General features: G+C 40.5%; 1 protein-coding gene across 4 annotated transcripts in view; it reads left to right on the top strand.

Annotated features, from left to right (window-relative positions):
* The window catches only part of BCKDHB (branched chain keto acid dehydrogenase E1 subunit beta), a 72,475-nt gene extending 60,536 nt beyond the window's left edge, over window positions 1-11,939 (top strand). For 3 of the 4 annotated variants that reach the window (XM_077306008.1, XM_077305980.1, XM_077305997.1), the window contains 2 exons: window positions 3,669-3,817; window positions 5,214-6,698. In XM_077306008.1, coding sequence (XP_077162123.1) covers window positions 3,669-3,809 — 141 coding nt within the window. In that variant the 3' untranslated portion in view covers window positions 3,810-3,817; window positions 5,214-6,698. Of the gene's footprint in view, window positions 1-3,668; window positions 3,818-5,213; window positions 6,699-11,656 lie in introns of those variants that run through there. The other variant, XM_077305988.1, reaches the window with a different exon arrangement.
* Window positions 11,940-22,766: the final 10,827 nt, after the last annotated feature.

Here is a 22,766-nt window from a genome sequence, read left to right as displayed (position 1 = left end):
ACGAGGTCTTGAGGGGCACTATGCTTCCCACTGTTGATCTGATCCTATCCTTGCTTGCTGGCTCAGTTGAGCCTAGGGGTTATTCCACATCTGTTCCATGATTCACTCAGAGGCAACTGCTCAGTACTATTCAACAGCAGACAGTAGGGTTGTGCCTGCGTGTGTGCACCAAGTTATGCACCGGTGCTCGTGCTCCCCACCCACACAGCATGGTGCTGCGTCGGCCTGGAACGGCCAGTTCGGATGACGCTGCACACAACTCTAGCAGACACCACATGAAAGCAGTGTGGTGTAGTGGTGAGAGTTTCAGAGTAGAATCTGGGAGAGCCAGGTTTAAATTCCCTAATGTGCCATGATATTTGCTGAGTAATCTCAGTTGAGTCACACATTTCAGGTGGGCATGGTAGGGAGGCGTGGTCAAGTGACATCACTTCCTGGTACCTCAAAGCCTGAAGAATATCTCAGTGATACCTCCATCTTCAAAAAGTTGACAAAGACTGCTTTAAACACATTTGATTCTAACTGTTATGGCAATGATTCTGGCTCTCTTTTGAGGGCTGTGACATTACCTAGGGCAGGGGTAATCAATCTGTGGTCCTGCATTTTCTGGCAGGGGTTCATGGGAATTGTAGTCCATGAAAATCTGGAGGACCACAGGTTGACTACCCCTGACCTAGGGGACAGGTGGATGTAGAATAGGCTTGGCTATTGCTAGTAAATTGAATTAGATAGTATTTAGTATATAGGGAAGTCTTTGTACTGGTAAAACCCCTTTGGACCTAATGGGTGTTTTTATCTTTTCAAGCCAAATTAGAAGGTTAGCATACAATCATTTAATGTTAGCATTAGGAGGGTGTTGGAGAGGAAGTCTAAAGAAATCCCAACAATGCAGGGTTATTGTGTCTGTTACTGGTTCTTTAAGCACATGACACATCAGGCATTCCCTTCCTCTCTGTGAGGTTCTCCCTATCGACATCAATCACTGTCTTCCTTTTGAAGCTATTGCTGGCTCCAACAGAACCTGTACGGAAGCCAAAGACTCTATCTCTGTCCACTCATCCATCAATTGCCTCCCTCCTTCAATGGTGAGATATTTGAGATTTTGGTTCCTTCAGATGGCACTGACCTAGACAGGCCTAAAGTCCCAGAGGGACATTCATCCGGCCATCCCTTGTCTAGTTTCCCATAAGGATTTCAGTATGCACCTGCTTCCCTTGGTGTACTATCCTATGGAGTCATTAGTTGTTATCCCACATATTTTAATTCCCTGTGAAGCAGATTGATAAGGTTATATCTTTTGCTATCTCCTTTCTTCCTTCGTCATGTTATGCTATTTCTTTCTCCTTTCCTGTCAATATTGGTTTGTTCCATCTCTTCTTTTAATGTTTCTCTTTTCTGGGGGTCATATAGCCTCCTTTCTTTCCATCTCCAATTTCAGTAAGTGCTATCTTAAAGCCAGAGAACAGAGAGAATCAGTTTTCTATGAGTTTAACAGAAACCCCAGCACATAATATATTTTTAAAATGGGTTTAGTCTCTCCTCCTATATTCTGTCCCACACTAAGTACCTTGAAAGAGAAGTAGAGATTTCTGGATTTATCAGTCACTTTAATAATAACACATGAGAAGACATTTACTACAAACAGATTAGATTCACAGCTGAGGATGTGTACGTAAGATCTATTTGGTAAGACCTGTTTAGTTTTATAGATAGAAGATAGAATTGTACGATAGCTTCTGGGTGTACTTGTGTCATCAAGAACGATAAACTCTATGCTTTATTTAACCAGTTCAGAAGGGAAATGATTGCCATGTAACTAAAAAATTCTCAGCAACTGCTTGTTTTATTCATTTCAAATGTTAGTTCATCTTCTATACAGTTTTCAGGTTAAGTACCTTTTCTTGATATGAGACATTTACAGGATACAGTATTCATGTACTGTTTGATTTCCACTTTTTGTTTGAATGTATCATGAAAGTGTTAACTCCATTGATATTTCTGTAAGGCTACTGTTTGTGCAAAGTAAGTAATCCTGCAAACAATTTACTGTGATGCAGATTTAAGGATAAGAGTATATGAATTGCCTTGCTGGGTCAGACACAACTCCATCTAGATCAGCATTCTGTCTCCAACAAAAGTCCAATGGATTTTGAGAAATTAGAGAAATTATCAAAGAGAACATTATGGCAATAACCATCCTTCTGCTTGGCCTTTGCTCCAGATAACCAGAAAGCTGCATGTTCTGTTTTAGATATTGAATAGTCATCTTGAATAGTCATCTCAGTTGATAGGTACTGGTCATTCTTTTTTAATATATATGTTTTCATTGCATTTTAAGAATTAAGAATAAACAAGAAAAGAAAAAGAAAGAATAGCTCAGATTTAGTGAGCTACATACCCTCAACTCTTAGAGGGTTATTCTCTGGCAACTGTTGATATCATTTTGTATCAACATAAACTCTAATAAAAGACAATTCCAGTTTTTGTCTGATACTCTGTAAAATAGTTGCAATGTTCTCCAAATGTTTCTGAGGATTCTCTTTGTATTAAGCTTTTTAATTGTGGCGCAGAGTGGTAAGGCAGCCGACATGCAGTCTGAAGCTCTGCCCATGTGACTGGGAGTTCAATCCCAGCAGCTGGCTCAAGGTTGACTCAGCCTTCCATCCTTCCGAGGTCGGTAAAATGAGTACCCAGCTTGCTGGGGGGTAAATGGTAATGACTGGGAAGGCACTGGCAAACCAACCCCGTATTGAGTCTGCCATGAAAACGCTGGAGGGAGTCACCCCAAGGTTCAGACATGACCCAGTGCTTGCACAGGGGGATACCTTTACCTTTATAAATTCTCCAATTTTATTTAACCATATGGCCATTCCTGGTAGTTCTTGTTTCTTCCACCTTTACGCCACCATAAATCTTACTGCTGCTGTTGCATAAAAGAAGAGTTCCTTCAACTGCTTTGGTAGGTCTGTTAGAAAAATGCTTAACAACATATATTTGACATACATTGGAAACTTAGGTTTCAAATTTTTTTTGCTACAAATCATATTTATATTTATTTATTTATAATTTAATTTATATCCCACCTCTCCTGACTAAGTCATCTCAAAGCTGCTTATCATAAAATATTACAAAATATTGTCATATAAATCCCCAGATGGCGGTAAAAACCAGCCGTTGCTGGTAAGCTGTAACTCTGCCTGTTCTAAAATCACCAGTTAGGCTCAGATCTACCATGCCAGATGTGCAGCGCTCAGCGTTGGGTGGGACCCCAGTTCGTAGCTCCAGGTACTCCCCCAACCTCAACCAAACTCCTGAATCTTAACCCAATTCTTTTGTACCACCTCACAGGAACACCACATATGATAAAAAGAGCCTACTGCTTTCTGACATCTCCAACATTTACCATCTGTTTGATTTGACATTCCTTTAGGAGGAGCATACCATCTATAAAATATCTTCTACCAGTTTTCTCTCATTGACATTTAGTTAATTTAATATTCTTATTCCATAGTTGCTCCTAGTACTGGTCATTCTTATGTTCTCTAATACTGTTTGTAAACTGTGTGGATGAAATACCGAGATTCTCACATTTGAATAGTTCAGCAAGTATTAAAATATGAAATATGTTATCTGAAAACATTGTCTTTCCATGTTTTTTTCATCAACAGGAGGAGTGTTTCTTGAATTTAGAGGCTCCTATTTCAAGGGTCTGTGGTTATGATACTCCATTTCCTCACATTTTCGAACCATTCTATATCCCAGACAAATGGAAATGCTATGACGCTCTTCGGAAAATGATAAATTATTGATTAAACAGGTGAGGTACCTTGTTGATAATAGGGAATTTTGGGATGATTTGCAGGTAAAAATGAAAGGAGGCAAGTGATTGTAAAATGCATTTGTTCAGTGTAAACTATTTGTGGTTAGGTATAAAAGACTTATTGGAATGGTTACTGATCCAGATTTCCAGGCAAAGATTTGGATCCACTGATGCACTATTGCAAAAACACGACATATCTTTCCCACTTGCATCCTCATCCCAGCAGTCCCTTCTGACCCTGCATAATTTGTTTCCTGGGATTGTGGCATCTGCACATGTGGTAACTATTGTGTAGGTTGATTTTATTTATTGATTTAGATTTAGATTTATCCCCACCACTCTTGAAACCAGTCCAGCTCATGGCAGTTCACAGTAAAAGGGAAAAAAAGTACAGTACACTCTGATAAAAATACAATATAACCTCGTAAATGAAAACAACAATCAAGAACAATCATCCTCAATGGTGGGAAAACTATCTAAAAATCCACCCACCCCCAAACAATCCCCAATATCCACCATCATCCTTGGGAGAAAAGCTATGCCCAGGGGCCTATATAAGGAAGGGACCCGATCTTCCTGGCTTGGCCTCAACCAAATGCCTGGCGGAAGAGCTTCATCTTGCAGGCCCTGCAGAAAATTGACATTTCCGTCAGGGTCCTCAGCTCTTCAGGAGCTCATTCCACCAGATAGGGCCAGGACCAAAAAGGCCCTCACCCTGGTTGAGGCCAGTTGAGTCTCCCTGGGGCCAGGGACCATCAGTTAATTCATACCTGCAGAGTGAAGTGCCCTGCAGGGGGCATAAGGACACGAGTGGTCCCCCAGATAAGCAGGTCCCAGGCCGCATATGGACTTAAAGGCAAGAACCAAAACCTTGAACCTGGTCCAGAAGCCAATTGGCAACAATTATAGCTGCTTCAGCATAGGCTAAACATACACCCTCCAAGATGATCTTATGAGGACCCTAGCAGCCACATTTTGTACCAACTGCAATTTCTGAGTCAGAGACAGGGAGGCCCGTGTAGAGCAAGTTACAGAGGTCTAATCTGGAAGTGACCATTGCATGGATCACTGTGGCCAAATGTTCCGTGGACAGGTAATAGCCTAGCTTGGCGAAGATGGTAAAATGATGTTTGGGCTACCTTCATGAGTAGATAAGGAGGCATCAAAGATCACCCCCAAATTCCTGGCTGCAGGCACAGCTGTAAGCTGTATTCATCCAGGGAGGATATATGCACTTCCTGAGTAGGAGGAAGGGGGCAAAAGAGCACCATTTTTTTTTATCTGACTTCCACTGAAGAGGAAGAAGCAAGTTCTCTGAAAAAGGAGGCAGGAAAGTCAGTTTTTCCCTTTCCCTTTGCAACTCACTGACATGCATGGCTATTTCTCCATACAGGTCCCAGAACACAGGATAAATTTCTTGTGATTGGAAATAACTACTGGGAAAAGGGAAAGCAGAAAAGATCTGGCACCATCCACAACTTCTACTGAGATGGCATTGGCAAGAATTGCATTGTTGGAAAAAAAAGTTTTGCTGAGAGAGTGACTGGCCCGAGATTAACCAGTGAACTTAATGGCTGAATAGAGTTCTGAACCCAGGTCCACTAGCTTGTAAAATTGACAGTTGTAGGCTAACTAATATGAATGTAAAAATACCCATTCACAGGTGAGGCTTTGGTAGATGGGCAGGTTATGTACAGAACAATCTCTGTTGTTGTTTTTTAAAAGCTCCCAACTAAGGAGAATTTCTTCAATCCCAGCAGATTGCAAGAATGAGTTAAAACCATTGACAATGAGGGAAGGAAGGAAATGAAATATAAAGGTTCCAGACAGCCAGTTTGCCCATCACCATTCAATTTCTGTGACTGCAAGGGTAGGTTCAGCCATAATATCAGGCCTAAAACCTTTCCCCCATTAATATATTGCTGCAGCTGGCTTTGTGGGGGTAAATCACTTTTCCTCAGCTATATTGCTGACTCTGGGAGTTGCATTTGCCATTTTCTTACCACTCCCCTCCCACACACACAAATGTTTTAGATGATAAGTAATGTTATTCCATTGCTGCCCCACCACTCAACAATAAGAGACAGTTTTAATAGCAAAGGGATAAAATAACAGTTGGTCCTGGCATAGCCAGTGGAAAGGGCATCACTGTCTCTCCTCATCCTTTAGGAATAATGTAATTTCTTACATGGGAAAGTGCCTAAAGGTTCTGTCTGAGTTCAAATCAGATTGCCTTGACAACTGATGAAACCCATTCACTCCTTAATATATCAGAACTTAAAGCTAAAGTATTTATCATTTCAAGGAATAGTGTTCATGCCACACATTCACGTTTGTACTGGTTTCATTTTTTTAAGTTCTTTGTTGTTTTTGTTCAATATGATTTAGATTTTGTTCTGAGTAGAAAATCTATAGATTGCTTCTTTTCAAGGCCCTTTCATTAAGTGAATAAACCTTCCTTTGGTCGGATATAGCCCTTTCTCTTCTAGGTGAAGTGTCTTATAGGATCTAAACCTGTGTAAATGCTATTTCAGAGTGCTACTGTGAAATTAGCAAATTGAATTATCATTTCCACTACAGTACTTTGTTTCTTTGGTATAACTACACCAATCTCTTTTTCCAAAGAAATAATACCTGTGATTTGTTTTTAGTTTTTGCATATTTAAAGTAGTGCACAAGCCATGTATAAATAACATTTAGCCATAGAACTTGTCAGTTTCTGTGCTGATGAATACTTTAACGTGTTTTTAGGGGGTGTAGATTTATGCAGAATGAAAGATTCATTGACAAGTGTATGTAAGTTCAGTTGCATTCCTTGTTTAAGCTGAAAAATCTGTCAAGAAGCTGTACATTCTATAAAGATTTTTACTGGTGCCAATTTTTGCATTGTCAGTTGTAGTCTTTGTCAACCTTCATTTCAGATTGATATTCTGACATTTATCTTCTGCACTGCATCCTTATAGAGCAGTATAAAAATATTATGACTCTTTCTTTAAAAAGAACTTAGGATGGCTTACTTGTTTGTTTAAAACATTTTATAGTACTTCTCCACTGAGAATGCCTGCGGCTGTTCAGAACAATAAAATCAAATTAAAACATCCCATATAACAAACAAATAATCCAAAGTATAGTGCACACCTGTCGTATCAACTAAAAACTAATTACAAACTGAAAACACTAGCAAGCAGTAAAAAACAAGAGCCAGTTAAGGTCATGAAAGCCAAGAGCAGAACAAGGTGGAAACCATAAATCACTCAGTACTCAAGTAAAGAGCCAGTTGAGATAGTCTGGTGCTGAAAGATGCTCAGAGATGGTGCCAGGTACAAGGGAAAGGCAAGAGTATTCCAAAATGCTGCAGGAGGCTCACTGAATGGGCCTATCATGGCAACATAGCTACTTATCAAAAGGGAGTGATGATATAAAGAACATAATATCTGGGTTGGATGAATAGGGCCAGGTGGTCCTTCTAAGTATTTATATTTATAAAGCTCATGTAAGCCTTTATAGGTCTAATTTGGACCTTGAGTTCACCTCAAATACCCCCCCCCAAAAAAAAAAAATTATTATTTGTATTGAGTTTTTACCTGATGTTAACTGTACTGAGTCAACCAGAGAAGGGCAGACTATAAAAATATTTTTATCATTATTATTATTGGCAGCAAAGGAAACTCTTTCAATGATGGAGTGGTCTGCTGCTGGTAGCCTCTTTGTACTGCTGTTTAGAACTTGTTTTTTATACTTGTTCTGTTCTTCCTAATCAGAACCCAAAATAGATCTCAGCTGGTCTAGCTAGCATTCCTGTATTTGCATTGTGGGCCAACTGAATCTCCCAAACTGTCTTTAAGGACAGCCCCCTATATAACACATTACAGTAATCAAGATCATTAGTGGTAAAAGTTTGGACAACTGCCTGTGACCAGACATGCTTCCTGAAAAAGGATTACTGGTGACAAACTAGTTGAAGCTAGTTAAAAGTACTTGCACAGATGAAGTCTGATCATCCAGCTTTAGATCTGGATTGAACAGTATCTCAAGCTGCCGACCTACTCCTTCGAGGGCAATACAGCCCCATCCAGAACCGGTTGTCTTCCAGTTCCATGATCAGCATCAACAAGCAGCATCTTTGCCTGTGTTGACTTGAGTCTATTGGCTCATTGTTTTGCATCACATAATCAGATTTGCATGTCATCTGCCTATTGCTGATGATTTGTTCCATATTTCTTGATGCAGTCTCCTAGTGGTTTTGTGTACCATTGACCATGTCATGTTATATTGTTGAACAAGATAAGCCCCATGAGCATGTCATGGAAAGAGCTAAATGTTTTAGCATATGTGGTAGATTTTAATGATCAATCTTTATACAGCTGTCGCTGTATAGACATAAAAGGCTAAGGGGTAAGTGGGCGGAGAGTGGGCAGGGCCCCTTACCAGGACAGTCAATAGTTCGCACCTTACGATTGGGCCCTCACCAGCATAAGCCAGAGCTTTGCCCAGAAGCCGAACTGACCACCCACACAGAACCACTCCTCTTTCTACCCCCTTTAGGTCTATCATTGCTCATTTGTGTGTGTGTGTGGGGGGGGGGCAGGCCAACAACAACACTATTTACAGTCATTTAAACCAGTACAATAAATTATGGGGGGGGGCATAAAATGTTTAACCATTTTTTAAAAAAATTAAAAATTAATTAACTCACACCTATTCAAGAAACCCTTCCGGGGCTATTAAAAATCACCAGGGTTTCAAGAAACCCTGGTTGAGAAAGCCTGGCTTAAGGTATGCATTGCCTCAGCCTGATTCACTAAAGCTGCCATCCTTCTGTAAGAGTGGGACCAGTTTTCCATTGCCTGTGGCACCCTCTGGCACTGTAGGAGGCCTTGGCATCTGCTGGAACTGATTGGCTATCCTGGAGGCTGATGGCCAGTTTGCCTCCAGCGCCAGTCCTTGTTTTGCTGCTTACAGAGGAAGTGTAGAGGCATGGTTTTTGCTGCTCTCCTCCAGACAAATTGGACAAAATAATAACATCTAGCTAGGAAGCAGCAAAACTACGGCTGACTTCAACTCTGTTAAAATAATTCCAGGATTAAACAATACACAGCAAAGACAAATCTATTTAAAGATCAAGGAATCCCGCTGAGATAATGCAGCCAGAAAATTATTATCTTTTTTCCCCTTTCTGCCTCTTCCACTTTCTCTCAAGATGATGGTGAATGATTCAGGCAAAATTGAGGAACATGGGAAAACGGCTTTGACAAAGACACACAAAACCCGAAAAAAACTTGGGATGACAATTAAAGAAGAGGAGGTCATGTAAAAAGTTACAGAATGTGAGCAACAATGAGAAAAAGAAGAAAAATTCTATACTTCATATATTCCTGTTCTTTCTCCCTCATGGAGGTCCCGTGCAGTTTTCATTACTTTTCCTCCATTTTGTGGGAGGTTAGCCTGAGACAGTATGATTAATCTAAAGCCTTCCAACAAGTTTTCATGGCAGAGTGGGGTTCAAATTGTGGTCTCCCAGATCCTATTCTAATACTGTAACCACTATGCCACACTATGAAACAAAGTAGCAGATAAATGAAAAAAAAAAGACTTTAACCAAAGATGGAGCAAGGGGGGGGGGAGGAATCTGCATTTTGAATTTGTGCCGTCTGGCTACTGTTGGGATTGAAACCCAAACTGTTCAAGATCCATGAAGAAAGTGCAGTTGAGAGATGACTCATGGCCAAGCAGGAAAAGAATGATAATATCAGAGAGATGTGAGAAGGATTAAACAAAAAAATGCTAGAACAAATTTAGAAGAAACAGTAGCATGAACAACACATTCTAGCAACAGGAGAAAGAAATAGAACAGGAAGCGATACAGGGCCAAGGACTAAAACTCCCTGAATGGTATGAGGAGAGTAGATAAAGAATCAGAATTGAATAAAAGAAACTAAATGATCATAAAGACAGAACATTGACAAGTGAATATGAAGAAAGAACTAAATCATGAATATAGAGAAGGATACGAATAATAGTGAAGGAAATAGAGGACAAGCAAAAGAATATAAAATGAAAGCTATAAATACCTGAATCGGATGTTTGATCAAATGATAAAGTTTAATTTGCCATATATATAGTATGTTAAAATACAAGAAAAAGAATGGAAACCATACTTGAAAGGGGAAGTGTAGAATGACAAAAAATGGTGGATAACACAGATAAATATTTGCAATAGTACAGACATTTTTTACAGGACGTTAATTAATAAAACACTAGTGAGAGATACAACAAAAAGAGACAAACAACATTTTGGTAAACGAAGAAGGTGCACCTACCACCACTTCTTGACTCTAAAGCAGACGACTAGGTAGCCAGTGGGGTCAGGGCTAGAGTAAACATATATTTGGGGGGTGGGGTTGCCTCCTGGTGTTGATATATCTTTTTGTTCCTGTACAATCCTCTTCATCAATGCTATCCACCTGTTGCATCCTTCCTTTTGTCCAGTCATTCAAGGAATCAGGAATGGGGCCATTATGGGCAGTGGAGATGATTCCACCACTTCTGTCACCTGTAATAGAGCTGTATTGTGGTATGCTGTGATAGTCTTATTCATTTCACTGAGATAAAGTGTATGTATGTATGTATGTATGTATGTGTGTGATTTATATCCCACCACTTCCATGCCAATGGCTCGTGGTGGGTCAAAAATCCTCAGTAAAAACCCATTAATCCCCATTAAAAGGACATTCCAAATACAATAAACACAGTAAGAGCATAGCAAACAAAGCGATAAAACAACTTGATCTCCCCCACCCAGCGATCTAATAACCCACTATAGGGGAGGCTGACAACAACCCAGGTGCTGGCACTAGCTCTGGGGAAGAGGGGGCATGATCTTCCTCACTGCCCTGGCCTCAATCACAAACCTGGCAGAAGAGCTGCATTTTGCAGGCCCCGTGGAAACCAGAAAGCTCCTGTAGGGCCCGCAGCTTAGCTGGGAGCTCATTCCACCAGGTCATTGTTGCCCTGTATTGGTAGAGCATTCTCAGAGACATCAAATGATGGATGGTATCCAATGTGGTATATATAGATAGAGCTACGAATAAGGTTCCCAGTCTACCATTTCCAGCAGCAGGGATAAACAGGTTCTTAACATGGTGTCTCCAGATACAGCAGGGAATATTTCAGATAAGATAGTGCTGTTTTAATGAGTCCCTGAAGGGGAGAAAGTCAGTTTTACACAGTTAGAGCACTGGACTAGTATGAGGGAAAAGCAGATTTGAAAACCTTTTGTTCCATGGTAGCTGGTGAGTGACCTTGGGCCAGTCATACACTTTCAGCCTAACCTATCTTTTGTTATGCAGATAAAGTGGAGGAGGTGAGAGCAATTTAAGTCATGTCCCCCTTGTGGAGAAGGGAAGGGTATAAATGAAGTAAAATTAAAAATATACTCTCTCAACCTTTCCTACCCATAAGGTTGTGGGTAAAATAGAAACAGGGAGTTTGACTATGGAAGTGTTTTGGGGGTCTCCATTGGGGAGAAATATGAGGTATAAATATCTAAATAAAAAAATGGCCAATGGAGCAGTAGTAAGTATAGCCACCCCTGTTATAAGTGCAGATTATACCTGGTGCTCAACCATAAAATTATGGCCTGGAAGTGAGGACTGAATTTAATGTATGCATATTTTAAATTTTATTTATTTTTATATTGTGTTCTGTTAAACTTTTATGTACTGCAAGCAGTGGTGTATAAAAAGTGTGAGATATCTTGCCTTAAACTATATATGTTGAGATGATACATAAATGTTTTCACCTTGTTTGGTAATTCCATTTTCTTTTTCTGCAAAGGTGGGAAAAAGAAGAAAACACAATACCTGCCTACTGACCTATTTGCATTAAAATGCACATTCTGTATTTGAGGGGAAAGAGCTACGTTATATTCTCAAGTTTATTATTCTGGCTATTCATCTTGGCTTTCACTAAAAAGGCTCAAAATCACTGCCAGCTGGGAAATCAAGAATGGACAACTAATTGCTGTAAAGTATAGTTGATCTTAATAATGCTGCACATAATTAGACTGCTAAAATTGTTGCCATATAATTTAATTCAATAAAGTTGTTATAATCTAGAAGCCTTTAGCCTGCAGTTTTGGTTTAATTGATAATTTTATATTTACAGTAGTCTTGCAATAGGCATAGCATTGTGTAAAACTGAAATGGCAGCATTTGTACACTTCAGATTCCAGTTTCTTCTGCTCACCCTGAAGTACTTCCAACCAGTGTGTTTTTTGTTATTCTCCCTCCTGTTGCAGACTCCTACTTCACCCCCTGTGCTGATCCGCAGGTGCCCAGAATCCCTGGGTCAAAATCTGGGGGGGCACAAGTAGCTGTGATAGAAGGAGAGAGATAGGGAGTGTTTCCATTATCTGGTACAGATCCACTTACATTAGGATCCACTCCTTTGTCATTAAGAACCTGTTATGAGGTCAATGGCAAACTAGTCAGTTATTTATAGGGGGCTTTTTGCACGGCTTCAAAATAGCACAATGGTTGCTAATTGAAAACGCTACTAATTTGCCTTAACGCACGACGTCGTAGACAATCTGCAACACTCCTGAAACCAATCAGCAAAAAGCGCTTCGTTGTAGCACTTTTAGGGGAATCCCAAAAAGTGGATTCACCCTCCGGAAAGCGATACACTCCTGCAACCAATCTGCAACAGTAGCGAAAAAGACCTGTGCGTTCCCATTGTTGCGGTTTCTTCAAAGTCCCTCCTCCTGAGCCTGTCCTCCAAACTTCCGGCGAAGCGATCGCCATTTTTTTTTCCCCGAGCGAGTGGAGATCAACGCACCGGCGAGCCTCCGTTTAGCCAGTGAGGCTTCCCAGGCTGCAGTCCCTCCTCAGAGCTGTTTACAGTCACAAGAAGCCTGCAGAAGCCCGTTTGCTGATGTATTTTCCCTTTATTTTTCACACTGTTTCGGCTGAAAATCGCGCCCGTGAGGGGGGGGGAGGGGGGATTTTTTTTCCACTCCGAGGCAGCGTGGCCACGATCAAATGACAGCTCAAACAGAGGCTTCCCGGCTTCAGTCCCTCCCCTTCAGTCACTAAGCATACACATTTCACACACACATTTCACACACACATTTCACACATTCCATTCAGCCGAAAATCGGGCCCGTGAGAGGGGGGGGGGATTTTTTTTTTTTCACTCTGAGGCAGCGTGTTAACGATCAACCGATCAAACGATAGCTCAAACACCCCAGGCAGCTGGATGGGTCTCTCCGTTGCAACGAATCTACCCAGATTCGTTACAATGGGTCTGTTTTTTTTTTTTTTTTAAACCTTCCTTAAAGGGAAAGGGGCTGTTTGGGAGCATGCTAACGGCTGCCCATTGGCTGCTTGACGGCCAGGGGCGGGACGAGCTTGGCAATAGCGCTTCCTTTCTAGCGATTTCTGGCGAGACCGGAAGCCTGTGGGAAACGCTAAAAAACGCAACTGATTCCACTACAAAGGCAGGTATGCATAACGACGAATTCCACTATTTTATATGGCGATTTTTCATTCCGCAAACAATTTGCAACAAAGATCCCCGTGCAAAAAGGCCCTAGGTGTTTGTAAATTAGAAGTAGAAGATGATGTATCGTGTCATCTGTATCATAATGCATAGTAAAATGCACTCCGCTCCCAGTTTCTACATTTTGAAGTCCTTTCAAATGGTGAGAGGTGAGACAACCAAGAGAGGTTCACATAAACATAATAATGGACACACAGTATGACGTGTGAGGTAGCAGCACACACTCTTACTTATGTGCTGACGTATTAGAGACCTAGGAGCCCTATGCTCCTGTTGAACTTCCACATTTGATCAATACAGAGGAGGGCTAGTCCATTTGCTCTGCTCCCTCCCTTTGTTGGCTCATGAGCATTATGAGCATCTGCACCCAAAGGAAGTATATTAGTGTAGGAGCCCCTCCCTGTGATTGGGAATGTGCTTGTTAGAATTATCCCTATTACAGGGATAGAGCCTATGTGTGTCCTTTGCACTTAGGACACTGTGTTTATCAGCCAACAGTCATGGAAATGTGGCAGGCAGGGATGAACCTATATAGCTGTTGTACAGTAGTAGAACCTCTTGCAGATTTCTTGCTATCTGCACATATGTGATGAAATATAAAATACTATTTTGAAGACATCTGAGGAAAGGACCCTGGCAATATTCTCTTTTGAGATTATAGATAATTAATTATAGCATTTTTCAGCACTTCAAAACATGTTTTGAGTTTTCCACTCTTACATCTAATCCTTGCTGACCATAATAGTAGTTATTGAGAAAGGAAGAAATCACTTTCTGGTAGCCAGCTGTGAAATATCTCATTTTGAAGGGCTTTTAGAGATGTCAAGCAATCAGCTGTGAGTAAGATTTAAGTACAATGTGAAAATGGCTTTCCATAAGTTTTCTGGTGTACAGTAAGAATGTCGGGAGCAGTCAATTATGAAATTTATCTATGACATGTATAGATTTGGAAGCACTTCAGCTAATTCTTCCATCTATTACGATACTTCTTCAAGTACAAATGGCTAATGAAACACTTGATTTTTCTTTAAGTCTCAGGGCTTTTTGCTGGCAGATAAGTTGTGGTTAACAACACCATCTCTGAGAGGAGCAGTATACAAATGGCATAAACAAACAAACAAATAAATAAATAGGAGTGTCCTAGCATGTAAGATCAAATCAATGATGCCTTTTTTAAAACCATGCTTTCGTTCTAAGCATAACATTTAAAAGTTACATTGTACAGCAAAGACTAAAGAAAAATATGCATTTTTAAAAATGGATTATCTCTGTTTGTTTGTTTGTTTCTTCCATGGTGGAAGAAACGCTCAAGGAGGTATAGGGGATGGTGTAGTCAGGGTACCTTATCTAAACCTAGGGCATCTAAACAGCTGCAGAATCCATTCCCTTCCTAAAGGGGATGGCAGGTGCAGGTACTGGAACCTGACTCAGCATGCTTGCCAGGTGAGGCATATAATAGGAAGCTGTATATAAGCAGACTATAAAAAGAAGAAGAGGAAGCAGTGTGTTGGCAATTGTTGTTGCTAAGGAGCCACCCCCACCCCTGGTGCTGCAACTGAAGGGATTTGAGGCTCTTTACCTTGTTTGTTTTATGTTCTGCAGTTAAAGAATCTTTGTCTCACAGTGCCTTGCCTGGCTTTTATTCTTTGGCACAAACTCTTTTAGAAAGAGCCCTTGCCTCAGGCACAGCACCTTACACACAAAATAGTGTATTTTTACTTAAAATGGAATTACTTAAAATGGCATTCTACATTTCCTTCTGCATTTCAAAATACAAATAGATCTTCAGAGCACTGATATTTGCAAATTATTTAAATTATTATGCTGATCTCAAATCCTTGTCTAGGTGGCAGTGTGCACCTATTCAACCTGTCCTTTTAAATGTGGTTTCTGTGCAAAAGATAATACTTCGGATGCTAAAAATGTATAGCACATCATAATGAAACTCTCAATTAGGAAGCAAAATATAATATCTGAATGTTTTGTGCTCCTAAATGCTTTGGAAGATAAGATCTTAAGTGAGTCTAACATATAGTGATTTTAACTTTCAATGCAAAATAAAACATGCTGATATATATCATGCTAGCTTGTGCATTTTCATTTCTAAACTGTATTATGAATCTTTTGTTTGGGATATAGTCTGGATAACATAGTATAATGCAAGAAATAATCAGTTCCTGAAAACAGATGTGCAGAGAAAGGACTAATCAACTATACAAAGCCTTTGTAACCTGGCTGTAGTATTAGTACAAATATTCCTTCCTCCCTAATCAAGCTTAGGCCTGTTATGAAGGCAGGTTCAATAAGACATTATCTTCTGTGCGTGTTTGTAGGAATCTGAACTACATAATTGTAGGAATCCAAACTATTGTTTTTGTGAGTTTGGACCTGGATGGCCTGGTCCAGCTCAATCTCATCAGATTTCAGATTCTAAACAGGGTTGGCCATGGTTAATACTTGGATGGGAGACCATCAAGAAATCAGGGCTGTTGCTCAAGTGACTGGCAATGTTATAAAATACTTTAGTACGGAGCAAAGACTGCTTCCCAGAAAAGTTGTAAAAAGACGACTAAAAATGACATTTTATTTCTTAACTATGCATCTGTGAGTGGCTCTGCTGCACAAAACCCATCATATAATTTTTGGTTTTGCATTGTAAACACTGCCTGTTGTGCCTTCAGCGTATTATCACCACGACTTCTGAAACTTGCTTTTCACCAACTTTTCCTGTGTCACAGTACTGATGACACTCCTTTTGTGATGCATAAATATCTCCCCTTTTCTGCTCACAGTCCTTCATCTACCAATGGGAGCTCGAGCACCCTGCATTTGTCAGTGATCATATGAACATGCCATTTGCCCTAGCAACTGAGCCATATTTCTATGTAAATTAGTTGAAATTATCCTGTGGTATTTATGGCAGTGGAATGCTCCTGAAACTACAAAGCTCTACCGCTGATCAGTGACCATGGGGGGGGGGCATGAGGCACCTACTGCTGATTACTGGTTCCTCCATTGTCAGCGGTCATGTGAACATGCAATTTGATTCAGTCTCCACTAATAGCTCTTTTTGCCTGTTATCTCTGACTTTAGCGTGATTTTCCCCAGAAACCAGTCCTTAACTTGATTTCTGAAGACCAAGGCTCTCTGTCTTAAAGATTCTGGTTTGAATTGAAGTGCTAATGGCGGGGCTTAGTTGCCTGGCAATGTCATTCCCTCTCTCACAGTTACCAGTGACCAGTGACAAGGGTGCCTGAATTACAAGGGTGGGACTAAGAAGATTCAGCGTCTCAAAATGCAGAAGAATATATGATGTTTTTTTCTGTGAGTGCCGTCAAACGTGCATAACAGCGAATGTTTTAAGAATGAGCAGCTTAAAGGGTGGGGTAAATTAAAACAGTATTTAGTGTTGCATGCATTATAGGCCCTGGTGACACTTTCATTTATGAAAATAACTATAAATGCCGATAAAGGTACTCTAAATCTGAATCTAGCTATAAATCAACTTCAGAAGATATTGTATTGGGAATAATAATGAAACATATTCAACAACAACTAACAAGTACAGTCAGTATACCTTTAATGGCATTAAAAAGAGCAATGAAACTTACAGCAAGTAACCTTCATGACAGAAAAATGTACAGTTGAAGCAGGTACAATGAGATAGGTATAGGTCTAATAACAAGAAGGTAATCTGGGGACCTTTATCTTTTAGACCCTAAGCAACAAAACTGTAGATAAAAACTCCACTACCTGCTCAGTAACAGAACAGTCAAATTCTTTACCTACAATGTATATGTATATGGTTATCATGCTTCTGAGGGCTTCTCCCTGCGGCTTCAGGCCCTCCATCCCTCTGGGGAAACTATATCTTTTCTTCCTTATTAGGAATATCCCAACTCTTTCACTCCCTCTAGTGGATACAGATGCATTTTTTTCTTGGTTGTTAATTTGATTACAATCCAAGACTGCACCTAATCCAGAATCAAGTGTGAACAAGAGGCACAGAAGAACACATCAGGTTGTTAACTGTATCCCAAAAAAATGCCAAGTACTTTTGTTGCAACCAAACACCCAAAAGTAGCAAACTAAAAGAAAAATATCAAAATAAAAAGTGTTCTCATATAATAAACACAGCAAGCAAGAAATCATCTCACTTTTCTATCAACAGAACATAAATAAATCAAATAAGTAAATAATATGCAAGATATTTGGACTTTTCAGACAAGCTTCAGGAATGGAATGAGACGTGGCTCAAGGAACTATAGTGGGAACAGTGGTGGAAACTGCCTCACCATCTCCTGCCAGGTCTGTGCAAAATCAGGATTCCATTGTACCTGGGCTCAGACCTCACTGGGGACATCTTCTCTGAGAGCCTTTTCATTATATTTAGTTGGCATTGGCTTTGAGTTTCCTTGAGAACCAAAGCCAGCATGGAAACCATACAAGACCTTGATGAAGATGTAGCAAAGGAGGGGAAATAATTCCTTCAGATCTGAAACACACAACAGTTAGGTTAATGTAATCTGTGAGCTGCAGGGACCTATTTGGTCAACTTGTCAGTTGTAGGAAATCTTGTCTATTGCATGATATATAATCTAAATTATAGGCCTCTTGTTTTTAAGGATGGCTAAATAGTAATTACAGGACTTCACCCAGCTATGGTTACCACTTGATACTTTCCCTTTAGAATGTAGCATACATTAAGACTCTCTTCAATTTTTTTCAAAGTTCATGTTTAATGGAATCGTCAGTTTAAAATGCAGCCAAATATGATGTAAAGTGATTGTGGCAATGTTATAGGGTTTAATATTTTAGTCATGCTACATGGTGTTCCTTCTGTTTTTAGAGAATATATGTGTAACATTCTATTTTTATTCTATGGACCATATAATTAAGACTGGAAATGAACAGGGCCATTTTAAGCAAAGGAAACTTCAGCAGAGAATTTCACAGAACAAAACTAGCCATGAGAGAGACTTTCAGTGCCATCTCAAACAGTGTCACACCCTCCTAAGTCCATTAAAATCAGTAGTTTTCATTGAAAGCAATGGTCTTGGGAGAGTGCAGTTCTGTTTAGGACTGCCACTGTTTATCTGCTAAACAAAAGGTCATGGTGCATTGTGGGAAGTGCGACTTCAGGTTTTTGTGCAACAAAAAGTATCTTCATTTTTTTTTAAATTGCAAAGACAAAAGAGTGAGAACAGAATGTGAAGAAGGAATATTGATAGTTGTGGGATACAGCTGTGGAGCAGCTGAGGTTACTGTATTTAGCCTCCCATAACCAAAAGCAGTTCCAAAATACTTTCCCATTTTCTCCTGTGCCTGTCAGGTAGCAAAGAAATGCTGGAATTCTTCTCCTCAATATCTCTTTGCTTCATTTACTGCTTGTTATCTTTATTTCTTATGTCATTCTATGAGACATATGAGAATACACTCAGGCTGAGAGAGGGCTTCCATAAGAATTTCCCGACCTTTTGAAGACCCAAATAGAATCCACCCCCTCCCGCGGGTCTGCCTGCCATCTCTGTTAAGGATTGGGAAAGGCTTGCCTCTGTAAAAGCTGGCTGCCTCTGGCTTTGCAAAATAATTTTATTGTTACAGTTTCTCCACTGATGGTAAGCCCTTTCCCCTCTATCTGATTATATTATCACATAAGCACATTGATACTTGCCCTCTAAGAACAAGCGAAACCAGTTCTTACAGTTTGCAAAAGTAAACTATTTGTTCTGGATCCAGGGCTTCTGCAGCTCCAGAAAGATCAAACACTTGAGCATTTTGTGGAAGATCGCCTGTGTAAGTATGTCCTACAGGAGACTGCAAATTAGTGTTGTAAGGTAAACATGGTCAATTAAAAAAAATACAGCGGGGAGGGGAGGAGGGCGGGTGGGGACACAGCATTGGTTGGATCTCAAACATCATCATTTTGAGGCAGGAAACAGTGGAGGAAGCCAATGCAACTTTTGAGCTTCACATTCAGTTACTGCAAATTCCATTCCCGAAGGGGGAGGGGAATTGCATTTTCTCGGGATACACAAAATGCATGGAAAACAGGGAGTACATTTGGCGCTGCCCCTGAATCAGGAGATTTTAGTGTGAAAATAATGAAATTTTGCAGAGCTTTATAGGTGCTGCTGCAAAGTGTTTAATCACTGCGGAAAACCAGTGTGTTTTTGTGTGTGTGTGTGGAGTGCTATCAAATTGCAGCTGATTTATGGCAATTCCTGCAACAGATTTTCAAAGCAGGACAAGACCATGAAGGCTTTAAAGCTAAGGATGAGGAGTTTGTGCTAGATCTCAGACTGAGCACTAAAAGAACATAAGGATTTAAGGACAGACAGGTGAGTGATTTTGCTAATAAAATATTGGATGGATGTGAGGAAGCCAAAATATGACATTGGAAGACTATAGGAGAGAAAGTTCCAGTAGTCAGTGCAAGAGATTCCAGAGCTTGAACCAGAGGGCATGAAAATGAAGGGCTCAGCTCTGATGGCTGGAATTCCATTCCCAGGTCAAGTCTCCCTACATCTGGTCTGCGTTTTTTATGCATCTTTTATTTGCTGTAATATATTTCAATGGCATCCATGCAAGTCAGATGTCATTTCTGACTCCTATTATATCCAGTGGTCCTTTACGTACATCTCATTGTTCCCAATGGGCATTCTTTTATTTAATTTTTGATTTGCCCCCTTAAAACAAACAAAAACTCAGGGGCTTTTTGCATGCCTTCAAAATAGCACAATGGTTGCCAATTGAAAACGCTACTGATTTGCTGTTTTGCACAACGTCGTCGACAATCTGCCACACATCTGAAACCAATCTGCAAAAAGCGCTTCCTTGTAGCGCTTTCAGGGGAATCCCCAAAAGTGGATTCACCCTCCAGAAAGCGCTACACTCCTGCAACCAATCTGCAACACTAGCGAAAAAGACCTGTGCGTTAACATTGTTGCGGTTTCTTCAAAGTCCCTCCTCCTGAGCCTGTCCTCCAAACTTCCGGCGAACTGTTCGCCATTTTTTTTTTCTCCGAGCAAGCGGGGATAACGCACCAGCGAGCCTCTTTCAGTTTAGAGGCTTCCCCGGCTTCAGTCCCTCCCCTTCAGTCACTAAGCACACACATTTCACACAGTCATTCAGCCGAAAATCGGGCCCGTGAGAGGGGGGGAGGGGGGGATTTTTTTTTTCACTCGGAGGCAGCGTGGCCACGATCAAATGACAGCTCAAACAGAGGCTTCCCCGGCTTCAGTCCCTCCCCTTCAGTCACTAAGCACACACATTTCACACAGTCATTCAGCCGAAAATCGGGCCCGTGAGAGGGGGGGGAGGGGGGATTTTTTTTTTCCACTCGGAGGCAGCGTGGCCACGATCAAATGACAGCTCAAACAGAGGCTTCCCCGGCTTCAGTCCCTCCCCTTCAGTCACTAAGCACACACATTTCACACAGTCATTCAGCCGAAAATCGGGCCCGTGAGAGGGGGGGAGGGGGGATTTTTTTTTTCCACTCGGAGGCAGCGTGTTAACGATCAAACGATCAAACGACAGCTCAAACACCCCAGGCAGCTGGATGGGTCTCTCCGTTGCAACGAATCTACACAGATTCGTTACAATGGGTGTGTGTTTTTTTTTTTTAAAAAACCTTCCTTAAAGGGAAAGGGGCTGTTTGGGAGCATGCTAACGGCTGCCCATTGGCTGCTTGACGGCCAGGGGCGGGATGAGCTCGGCAATAGCGCTTCCTTTCTAGCGATTTCTGCCGAGACCGGAAGCCTGTGGGAAACGCTACAAAACGCAACTGGATTCCACTACAAAGGCAGGTATGCATAACGACGAATTCCACTATTTTAAATGGCGATTTTTCATTCAGTGACCAATTTGCTACAAAGATCCCGGTGCGTAAAGCCCCTCACAGACCCGCAAAAAAAAAAGAAAAGAGAAAAAGGGCTGGGGAAAAGCACTTAAAATCCAGCAACTAAATAAGAGATTTTTTAAAAGCACAAAAAAAAGAAGAAAAAAAGATTTACATAAGGATAATACAAAATAGAACAGTGGTAGTGGTAGTGGATCTATATATAAGTTTCAATAAGTAGTTTCCAAAATATCTAAATATAAGTCCTGAGCCTCAGCAGAGGGCAGTATAGAAATGTAAGAAACAAACAAACAATATGCAATTGCCTTCTGTATGCCATCTGTTCAAATGCTGATAGAAGTCTTGTTGGCAGACATCCAGCCTTGACTTGTTACCGTGGTCATTCATGTCTTTGGTTTTTGGCTCAAAGGGGAGATTATATAAATGTAATAAATATTTATTATTATTTATTATTTATTATTAATTAGTATTCTTGTGGTTATCTATATATTATGGAAAATCTATGTTCCTTGTATTGTTTCTACATTTTATGTAAACTGGGCTGAGCCTCAGGGGAGAGGTATATAACTATAATAAATAAATTAAAATAAACAGGAATCTACTGTTGCATTAAAGATTGACAAAGTGTCATCAGGCTCCTATTCATTTTCTTGCAATAAGAATATAACAGAAACCATCTTGGATCAGGCCAATGGCCCACCCAGTCCAACATTCTGTGTCACACAGTGGCCAAAACTCAGATGCCATCAGGAGATCTACCAGCAGGGGCAGCACTCCAGAAGCCCTCCCACTGTTGTCCCCCAAGCTCCAAAAGTCAAGAACACCACTGCCCCTGGAAAGAGCATTCCATATACTGAGACTTCTGTTCTATATGTTTATCAAATCCACTCTTGAAACTGTCCATGTAGCTGCCATCACTTCTTGCAGCAGTTTTTGTTTTGTGAAAAAGAGAGAAAAATATCCCTTGCATCACTTTGCAAACTTTTATCATGTCACCCCTCAGTCATTGTTTCTTCAAGCTAAAGAGCCCCATCTCTTTAATCTTTCTTCATAGGGAAGGTATTCCACACCATTTTAGTTGCCCTATTCTGCACTTTTTCCAGTGCTATAACATCTTTTTTGAGGTGCAGTGATCAGAAATGTACACAATATTCCAAATGAGGCCGCACCATGGATTTATACAGCGGTATCATACTGACTGACCGTTTTCAGTCCTCTTCCTAATAACCCCCATCATAACATTTGCCTTTTATTGTTGCAGTTGCACACTGAGTTGACAACTTCAATGACTTATCTATCACAATTCCAAGATCTCTCTCCTGCTCAGTTATGCCAGTTTGGACCCCTCTCTATATATTTATAGTTATTATTCTTGGCTCTAATGTGCATCACTTTGAACTTGCCCTTGTTGAAACCCATTTCCTATGCTAATACCGACTTGCCCAGCATCTGAGCTTCCTTCCTTCCCCCCCATAAAACATGATAAAACCCCATTCTATCACAAAACAACAAAATATCAATAAA

The sequence above is a fragment of the Paroedura picta genome, chromosome 1 (assembly GCF_049243985.1).
Source record: "Paroedura picta isolate Pp20150507F chromosome 1, Ppicta_v3.0, whole genome shotgun sequence".
In the NCBI taxonomy this organism is placed as follows: Eukaryota; Metazoa; Chordata; class Lepidosauria; order Squamata; family Gekkonidae; genus Paroedura; species Paroedura picta.
The sequence above is the reverse complement of the archived record's forward strand: the minus strand, read 5'-3'. Positions and strand labels throughout refer to the sequence as shown.